General features: G+C 40.9%; 1 protein-coding gene across 1 annotated transcript in view; it reads left to right on the top strand.

Annotated features, from left to right (window-relative positions):
* Nucleotides 1-1,044: 1,044 nt before the first annotated feature.
* Nucleotides 1,045-10,632, top strand: part of MAP3K19 (mitogen-activated protein kinase kinase kinase 19) — a 55,083-nt gene continuing 45,495 nt past the window's right edge. The window contains exons 1-2 of the mRNA XM_004423874.3: nucleotides 1,045-1,218; nucleotides 9,169-9,357. Of these exons, the coding sequence (XP_004423931.3) occupies nucleotides 1,045-1,218; nucleotides 9,169-9,357 (363 nt within the window). The remainder of the gene's footprint in view (nucleotides 1,219-9,168; nucleotides 9,358-10,632) is intronic.

Genomic DNA, 10,632 nt, shown 5'->3' with positions numbered 1-10,632 from the left:
AAATTGCCATTTAAGGGGGCTGGCCTGGTGGCCTAGTGGTTAAGTTCACGTGCTCTGCTTCGGCAGCCTGGGGTTCACAGTTTCGAATCCTTGGCATGGACCTACGCACCTCTCATCAAGCTATGCTGTGGATGAATCACACATATAAAGGAGAGGAAGATGGGCACAGATGTTAGCTCAGAGCTAATCTTCCTTAGCAAAAAAAGAGAAGGATTGGCAATGGATGTTAGCTCAGGGCCAATCTTCCTCACATGCACAAAAGAATTGCAATTTAAGATATATTTCAATGATTTGGAAAACTGAGATGAGATATTTAAAATTAGAGACTTTTCTGGAAAATTTAAAATGGTGGCCACCATGCTCTTCAATGACTCACACTGGGCTAGAATTATGGAGGATACAAAAGTATAAGACATGGAATGTCCCTGCTATTGAGGAGTTTACAATATTGTGGAGAAGATAGGATTTTCATAAATAAAATAATTATAGGGATTTTAGTAAACAGTACCAAAGAAAAAGAAATGCTACAAGAATTTTCACCAATAGAATGGGCCAACGCTTTGTATATAGTATTTCAGATCCTCACCAACCATTTGAAGAGGCGGTTATCATTTCCATTTTAGACATGAGGAAACGAAGCTCAGAGAAATTGAGTGACATGCTCAAGGTTACACAATCGGTAATCTGTGGTGGAGGGATTTGAACCCAGGTGCTATCAAGCTCCAAAGTCTGTGATTTTTTCACTCTGGTGTTGATCCCTGCTTTCTTCTCCTGTACCACAGCAGATCTTGCAAAGTGATGGTAAAATTATTATTGTTCCTAATTTAAAACATGTGTGCAAAGAACTAAGACTGATGTGATTGTGGGATTTTCCCCTTTTTCAACATTGTCTTTATAATTATTATAAAATTTTACACATAAAAGAAGGAAATAGGTGACACTAAAGATAGAATATATTATATTTGAACCACCCACTGCTTTGTTGGCTCTCGTTTAATTAAATTGTTTCTTTTCTCTTGAAGGCAATTGCATGGAACTAGAAAAATGAATAAAAATAAGCTGATTCATGATTTCCTGGAAGTAGTTTCAAGAGGTGATGTGGAGCTCATCTGTGACCATATTACTAAAGTCCATTCCATCCTCGGGAACCTTGACTTTCAGCATCCAAAGACTGGGAATACACCTCTCATTACGGCAGCAGAAGAAAATCTAACAGAGGTAACATGTGGTGTCCTGGGGCCCATGGATGGTCTTCTAAGCTAAGGATTCCAAGAATGTGATGTTTGGGAATAGCATAATCACTTACCTCCATGAAAGAATGTCTGAAGGCACAAAGCGAGGGGATGGGGTGGGGGTACTAGAGGGAGAACTAGGAGACCTTAAATATTCTAGACAATCGCCATCTTTTTTTTTTTTTTTTTTTTTTTTTTTTTTAAAGATTTTATTTATTTTATTTTTTGCCCCCAAAGCCCCAGTAGATAGCTGTATGTCATAGCTGCACACCCTTCTAGTTGCTGCATGTGGACAATCGCCATCTTTATTCATTCCCTTACTCTGTCAACAGATATTGCTACTATACCCTAGGCAATATAGTATACTTCATGTTGGATACAAAGGAGAACCAAACACAGATGTCACCCTTGAGGAGCTTATGGTCTAGTGGGACCGTATATTGGAGCCTGAGCTTTTCCCTCCTGTCCCACTCCCAACCCCCAGCCCTATCAGTACCTGGAAATTTGTTCCCTGCTCTAACAAAGGCACATAATCCTGAAAGTAGGGACATAAGAGTAAATAAATAATAATAAGACCTAAAAGGGCAGGAGATTGTCCTCTTTGTTCTAGCTGTATATCCAGCTGCAAGCAGAGTGCCAGACACATCTAGGTGCTTAATCAATACTTATTGAACGGATAAACTAGAGAATAAATAATCTCTTTGGGTCTTATCAACCATTCATATCATTGTGTGTAGGAACTTATAATATCCTTTTTAAGAATGCAGGTGAAAGTGGTAACAATATGAGCACTTGGAATTGGGGAGGGGCAGCAAGGAGGAGGCCTCAAGGGGAATAGAAAAGGGCTTAGAACAGGGAAACTAGAGTGAAAAAGACAAATTTCACTCAACTGCATAGGTCAGTGCTTCTACAAATTCTTGGTAGTCTAAATGCAAATGGACCCTCAACCCTACCTGGCCACATTTGCTTCCTCAATTAGCCTCTCTCTTGACTATATTCTTAGCAATTTTTCTATTTTGACTCCTTTCTATTAACAGCTTTTAGACAAATTATAAAATATAGCATGTATGCTAAAAAAAGAAACATGTATGTTCAACTTACAGAAAAATAATGACACTAGCACCCATGTACCCACCATCCAAGCCAAAAATTAGAACACTGCTGTGTCTCAAAAGCCATCTATATGCTCCTCCTGAATTGCATCTCCTACCCTTTGTAATCATTGTCTTGAATTTTGGATTAATCATTTCCTTAGTTTTGCCACCTCTGCATATGTTCCTAAATAATACCTTGTTTATTTTTTCCTGTTTCTGAACTTTATAAAAACAAATTTACACTGCATGTGTTCCTCTGTAACTTGCTTCTTCTGTTCGTTATTGTGTTTTTGAAATTCACCCATTTTGAGACATGTAGCTGTTGTTTTTCATTTTTACTGTATCTAGTATTCTATTTATGCTGCAACTTATCTGTCTATCCTACTTTGTTGGACATGTGGGTGGTTTCCATATTTATGTTATTACAAACAATAATCATATTTTCCATTAACATTTAATGTACTAAGATATCTCCCTTCTGATGACACATAAATAAACAAACACCTCCACTGATCCCACATCCTCCTCCAACCACTTCCTTTCCTCTCTCAGACCTTTTCACCTGCAGGCCTCTGTCAAGGAGTATAAAAGATCTGAGATTTTACCCTACTTGCAAGCTAACAAGTTAGCCTGCCACAATTTCCTTGATTCTTGGCATAAGAAACAAAACTGGGTCAGAGACCAATGGCAGTTTTTCACTCCTAACAATAGCATTACCCAGAGTATTATTAGTTTTGTATCAGTTCCCTAAGCCCTAATTCCCACAGGATGATAGGAAGAGGACCAGATGACTCCTGCTCATACAGTGAGTTGGACTGAAGGAGAAGAACCCTAAATTTAGGGAACCCAAATCTTTTATAATGGGCAATAAGCAAACCTACCATTTGCTCCAGAGGGAGATAATATCTCTATCTTTCAAGGCTGTTCATTATACAAATAAGCTTTAAAAGAGTCTGAAACAAAGACAGTCAGTGCCTCTGCTCTTAAGACTTGTAGAAATGTGAGAGACCCATGGAGACTTGTCCCCTAACAATATCTACCCTTCATTTCTACATTGTCTTGGCTTCTGGTGAATTTTCCCATAAGTATACCACTCTGTTGGCTATTCTGATTAATCTGACCAACAGAGGCTGAGACCAAATCAGTCAATTTGTTTTATATGACATTCGACTAAAGCTGCTATCATTAAGACTCCAAGCAGCAGAATGAGTCCATACTGTAGACTGGCCTCAACCATGCCATCCAGGGTCCTGGACTCTTCCAGCTGAGCAAATCACATAAACCATCAGGATCTGCCCTAGAAAACCAGGTGGCTGTCTCTTTAAGTTTCTCTATTGACCTTCCCACTTGGTCCAAGTTGTCAATCCAGGTGGGGCAACATGTATTAGCCATTGCACAGACCATCTTGGCCTGCAAGGAGGAAGTCTAGGGCAATTCTATCATCCATAACAGCCCTGGCCAGTGACTTGACTACTGACCTGAATGCCTTTCAGGGATGAGGTGGTGTCATTGATAACTTCAGCTAAAGTCGGGGACAAATTTTGTTCCACTTTTTTAATTCCATGACTCCTGTCATAGGGATAATTGTCCACGGGAGGGCACATAAATGACAAGTCAGCTATTCGTCTGGGATGCTCCCCCAAGTAACCAATGGTAGCTTCATTTTGGGGAAAGCTCTGTGGTCATCTGAGTCATCTACTGATGGTATTTTCTTAAATATTTGAAGATCTCTTGTGACCACCACTAAGGCGTTAAGTCACCACGTTTTCAAGAGGGATGCAAGTTAGTGCCAGGTTTCCACACAAGAAGTATAGTCCTGGGGGTGCCCCTGAGGGGAAAAAAGTGGTGTTAACAATTGCTGGGCCCCCTGACTGGGACCTATATCAGTCGGGGGGCACAGGTTGACAGTGCCTCCATGTGGCCTCTCAGCTGGCTGGTAGGCCTTAGGATTCTCGATTCAGTTTGAATAATTGAGTCTGGTCCTTGATTTGTGTGGGTTATCAGTCCTGTTTGTCCATGCCAACAGCTGAGTAGCATTCATCTGCTCCACAGAATGAGTGAGTGATGGCTACAGGGATGAGTGTGGGAAGAAGTCTGGAGGTGTTGACAAGTGTTTTACATGGAAGGTGCAAGAGTTGGGGCTGTCAGCTGCTGTTTCTAATAGACTTCTTGGTAAGGAGAAGGGAGTTGGCAATCAAATCGTGAACAGAACTATCTGGCAGATCCAGCAGTGAGTTAAATTTAAGGTGCTTGCAACAATTCGGGAGAGCCATACCAGGACATTTTTCTTCACAAAGAAAGCTCCTGGGGTGGTTCTGAAAGACAAAGATCATTCATGTCCCTCCCTCCCCTGTACATAATGGAGTCTAAGATGTTCTCTCCCTAGCTACCAGGCTTGTTGCTCTCCTTCCACCACCACAAAATCTATGTTTCCCATTTCAGAAGCTACAACTTCACTGCTGTGTAAGAAACATACAGGTCTTTACTTTGTGCCCAGTCTATGTTGGTGGATGTGTTGCCATGTCTGATATGATAGATCCAGGCAGCAATGGAGGCAATCTGGATTGTGCAGGGTCAATCAAATTTCATTCCAGTCAATCTCATCAGAGAATGGACCCTTGACATGGGTTTCTACGTGAAGTTGACCCAGACAGTTTGCTTCACAGTTCATGGCCTTAAAGAGATGTGTTTTTAATCGACCAGTCTGTAATTTTCCAAGTGGCAGGCCCAACAGCTAGAACATTGGCAGCAGCCCAAGAATCAGTAAAAAAGTGACAAGGTTCATCAAGGGGAGTAGCGGCCAGAGCTATGAGAAGAGCCTTGAGTTCTACCCATTGAGTGGAACCGCCACATCCATTGTCAGTTCTGCATTGCTGGCACTGAGGTTGAGCAGCTGCAACGGTCCAGGGCATGCTATCAGGTTTCAGCTTGGTTGAACCATCAGTGACGCAGGCCCAGGCATTTAGGGGAACCCTTGTGAAGTGAAGTCCTCCTGAGCCAACAGCTTTGCTTCAAGTGGTGGAGTAGGGGATAAAATTTCCTGCAAAGAGAAAATATCACTTTTTCATGTAAAGTGAAGATGCCAATGGGACTGGGCCTGCTGCATTCTTAAACATAACATTTCCATTTGACAAGCTAGGCTTGTTGGGCCTTTCTCATCATGTTAATCATTGAGTCCGAGTTGACTCACCTCCAAATGGGAATATTGGGCCTGAGGGTCACAAGATCTCGATGGATCAGGTGTTCAGTTTTGATAAGAGCCCACTAGTAAGCTAACATCCACTTTTCAAAAGCAATGTACCTAATAGACATGTCAGTGAGGCAACAAGTCTAAATCCCCAAGGAACACCTCGGGGAGGAGACAGCCTCACTTTGCCAGAGGCTCCCAAATTGGCAAAATTATCAGCCATAGAGACTCAAAATGGTCAGGGACTCCCAAGATACTAGCACTTCTCTACATATTCACTCATCAGGATCAGAAGAATCCTTCCTGGCGCATAATGGAATTGGGAAGTAAACACACATAATACATTAATTCCTATTATACATTCAGATATAGAAGCCACAACAATAGTACATTGAATTGAGGCCTCACCCACAGACTCACATTAGCTTTCCTTTCCCACTGTGAACTTTGCCCAAACCTCATTAACTGAATTCAGATACCTACTTCCCCCAAGGGACTGGGCTGGATGTTGAGTTGGGAATCTGAACCCAAGAGTGCCATAGGAGTTTGAGTCTCTCCCCTCCTCGAAGTTCACCAATATACTCGCATGGGTGGCTATGACCTTCAGTCCCTCTTTGAAGACAAGGTGTCCTTGACTCCACTTATAATGATGTTTATCCTTAAAGCAGCTGAGGTCTAGGTAGAGGGGGAGAGAGGGGTTAAGAACGTGGAGAATGAGAGTGGCTCCAGGCCAATAAGCAAGGCACATTTACTTTTGGTTTCCAGAAGCATGGGCGCTTCTTACTGCTCTTCCAAATGAACTCCCAATGTTTTTGGTCCATACCAAGCCTTATATCAGGTGGCAAGCTCATTATTACTGACACCATCTATTTCAGCTACAGGGATCCCTTGCATCCACATTGCTTTCTGACTGGAGCTACAGAGTTTGCAGCCCTGGTTGATTCAGGCTTAAACTTTCACAGCAGGGCTTTTTTTAAAGGATTCTGCCTTAATCTGAATCATTTTCTGACCCATTGTCATGAAAACATCTCTTAAATTTTCACTTCCTCCCTCTCTCTTCCCTAGCCATAAGCAACTACTAATCTACTTTCTACCTCTATAGATTTTCCTATTCTGGACTTTCATATGAATGGAATCATATAGTATGTGGTCTTTTGTGGTTGGCTTCTCTCACTTAGCGTACTGTTTTCAAGGTTCATCCATGTTGTAGCATATGTACTTCATTCCTTTTTATAGTTGAATAATATTCCATTATATGGATATACCACATTTTATTTATCTATTTGTCCATTGCTGGAAATTTGGGTTGTTTCCATGTTTTGGTTACTATGAATAATGATGCTATAAACATTTATGTACAAGTCTTGGTGTGGTCATGTATTTTCATTTCTCTTTCATTCCACTCCTAGCATTTGTAGGAGTGGAATTGCTGGATTGTATGGTAACTCTATGTTTAATCATTTGAGGAACTACTAGACTGTTTTTCAAAGTGGCTGCACCATTTACAGCAATCCATAAGCGTTCTTGTTTCTCCACATCCTTGTCAACGCTTACTGTTATCTGACTTTCTGATTCTAGTCATTGTAATGGGCTTCACACAAAGGTATTTGGAAATATAGAGATCTATTAGAAGGCTGTTGCACTGTTTCCAGTGAGAGATCATGGTGGTCTGGTCTGCAGTGGCAGTAAGGAAGTAAGGAAGACTGAAGTCAGAAACCTGGGAGTTATCCTTGATTTCTGGCTCAGAAATCAGCTCGCATATCTAATCAGTTCTACCTCCTAAATGTTCCTGGATTATGCCATCAGCTACTCCATTTCCTCTGCCACTTCCCTTGTTCAGTCATCATCATCTCTCCATGAGGCTACTGCAATAATCTCCTCTTTGGTCTCTCTTCCCCTCTTCCCCATATTAATCTATTTCAGCAGCCAGAATGATTTTTAAAAATATTGATCTGATCATGTCATTTCTCCTTAAAATCTTTCCCTGGCTCCCATTGTCCTGAAGATACAACTCTAGTTCCTAAAAGGGGTGTAAGGCCTTTCAGGACTTAGCTACTGCTGACTTCTCCATCACATATCTTACCCCTCCTTCCCCCATCCTGAGCTCCAGCCATGCCCAATTCCTTCCAGAGCTTTGAATGTTATTTGTTATCTTGTTCACTGTATTAGATAGCTTCATAACAACATACCAAAGCCTGTGTGGCTTAAAAAACAGACATTTATTTTTTCATAGTTTTGGAGGCTGAGAAGTCCAAGATCAAGGTTCTGGCTAATTTGATTTCTGGTGAGAGCACCCTTTGCAGGTGGCTGCCTTTTCTCTGTGTCCTCACTTGGCAGAGAGAGAGAGCAAGCTCTCTGGTGTCGCTTCTTATAAGGACACTAATCCTATCAGATCAGGACCCCATCCTTATAACCTCATTTAACCTTAATTAATTCCTAGAGGCCCTCTCTCCAAATACAATCACATTGGAGGTGAGGGGTTCAACATATGAATTTTGAGGAGACATACTTCAGACCATAGCATCCAAAGTACCTTGTTCACACTATACCCTTTGCTTGAAACAATCTTTCTCCCAGTCTTTGCCTAGGTAGCTGAGTCTGATCCCTCAGTTCTCAGCTTAGACATCACTTTCTCCAACAAGTCTTCCTGGACCCTCCAAGACAGCTTAATAAGTTTCTTCTAAGTAGCCCCCTTGGCCTCCTGTATTTATCCCATCATCGCATTTACCACACTGTGTTGCAATTGCCTTTTTATCTGTCTCTGTTCTTCACTAGATTGAAAATGCTTTAAAAGCTGGTCACCTGTCTTGTTCATTGTTGGAAGCTCAGCACCAAGGACAGTTCTTGGCACATATTGGTCACTCAATCCGTATTTGTTGAATAAATTAAATGAGTCTTCCATGACTTTTTTTTTTTGGTGAGGAAGATCAGCCCTGAGCTAACATCCATGCCAATACTCCTCTTTTTGCTGAGGAAGACCAGCCCTGAGCTAACATCTATTGCCAATCCTCCTCTTTTTTGTTTTTCCCTTTTTCTCCCTAAAGCCCCAGTAGATAGTTGTGTGTCATAGTTGTACATCCTTCTAGTTGCTGTATGTGGGACGCCGCCTCAGCATGGCTGGACAAGCGGTGTGTCAGTGCGTGCCCAGGATCTGAACCCGGGCCACCAGTAGCGGAGCACGCGCACTTAACCGCTAAGCCATGGGGCCAGCCCCCTCACCATTTTGAATAGAGTTTATTCTCTCCCTAGAAATACTTGCAGAAATATTTGCAACATTCAGGAATCTACAAGCCTGAATTTTTGGGTTTTGTATTCTAAATTATAGATGATACTAAGAGGACTTCAATATTTTATGTGGGTTTAGCATAGAATATTCACAGACCTCTAGTTATATATATATATATATATATATATATATATATATATATATATATATATCCATCCAATCATCCATATCATGGATATTTTTGTTTCCCAAATTTAAAAAAGGTAAATAGCAGTCACATGCATCCAAATAAATCCTTAATTGGTATGCCCCTCTTATTCTTCTTTCCTATATCATGAATCAGAGCCATGTCTAAGTACGTTTTCTACCCAGCCTTGAGGACACTGTTGGCACTCCAAGATGCTAAATAAGAATGTTGTGGTGTTGCAGGTTGTTGGATTTCTTCTGGAAAAGGGAGCAGATATCACCCTTTGCAATTATAGTAATCAAACCGCGGTCCATGTGGCTAATTGTGATGTTCGAAGACAACTCTTGGACATCAATGGAATCCAGGCTCCCCAAATGCAACTTCTACAAAGTTCATGGCAAGGTGATCTTGAACAACTTCAACACTTGCTGGTCAGTTAAACTGATGTTTGCTTCTGCCTTTGGGTGGAGGGGTGGGTGGTAAGAAGGGCTTTTAAAGACTTTACGACTCCTTTTAAAGAAAACTAAGCTCTTTTCAAATGCAGTTCCAGAAAGTTTCAGGCAGGAAATGTGAGAAAGAAACAGAATCAAACAGGACACTGAGGTGGAAAACAAGATAATAAAAGAACACAGCAGCAGCCTATTTCTACCTTCCTCCAGCTGGATGCTAGAAGAAGTCACACAACATCCCTGGGAAATGATGTGCCCTCAGGATGCCCCAGAGAACCACTGCCAACTTGCTCAGAAGAGTTCCCTTGACATCATTGCCATTTGTGCAATTGCTGTTTAGATCCCATTGGAGCAGCTGCAGTTATTATCTTTACCCTGAAAAGGGAATCAGAGAGCCTATGCTTTGCATAATATTTAGCTGTTACTAAAGGAGTTGAGGGTACATTTTTTAAATGCTATCTTCTTGGGGTGTTAATCTTCTTGTTTAGATTTTCTACCCATAGATACTCTTTCCCAAAGTAACTTGCAAAACCATATGCATAACTGAGGACATTAATTATTGGTGACTAGCAACTGCCTACTCTTGGCATTTATCTTCAGAGACACTGTCAGATCACATGACCTTCCAACTGAAAGAAAATCAATTGCTGCTAGGAAACAGTTTCTTCCACTCCCTGATGGTGGAGACACAAACAGATAAAGAAAAAGTGAACGATATTCTGGTCACCTAGAATTCGAGGAAATACACAACAAAATCCAAAGGACTCTAAATTCTTTTGTTGTACTACACGACTGTCTAAAATTGCCATACATCATAAACTGAGGCTTAGAAATTTGTTTGAAAGACACTAAATTTTATTTTAATGGTATTTGCAACAGTGGTTTTTGTAATCCAGTGTCTTTTTTCATAACCACATTTTTCACCCCTAATGATTAGCAGCCAAGTTTTAAGAAAATGGTGCCTGTAACTGGATCCAGAGCTTAATCAACAGATGCTGAATTAATGTGCTATCGCAAGACTATTCTCAGCTCAAAACTTTCATGTTGGTTCTGACTCATAATAAACATTGATATAAGAGGTGGTTTCTTTTCAGAGACTGAAAAAAATATTAACTAATTAATTCCCACAGTGCCCCTCTGAGGTAATATCATTATCTCTAGTTTGTCCCTGGAGAAACTGAGGTAGAGACACTGATTATATTGACATGGCATAAAGTGAAATAGAGATGGAAATTAGTGAGTTACTTTGGTTTATAA

The sequence above is a fragment of the Ceratotherium simum genome, chromosome 9 (genome assembly GCF_057802395.1).
Source record: "Ceratotherium simum simum isolate JZ-2026a chromosome 9, ASM5780239v1, whole genome shotgun sequence".
NCBI lineage: Eukaryota > Metazoa > Chordata > Mammalia > Perissodactyla > Rhinocerotidae > Ceratotherium > Ceratotherium simum.
This window is presented reverse-complemented; position numbering and strand designations above follow the sequence as displayed.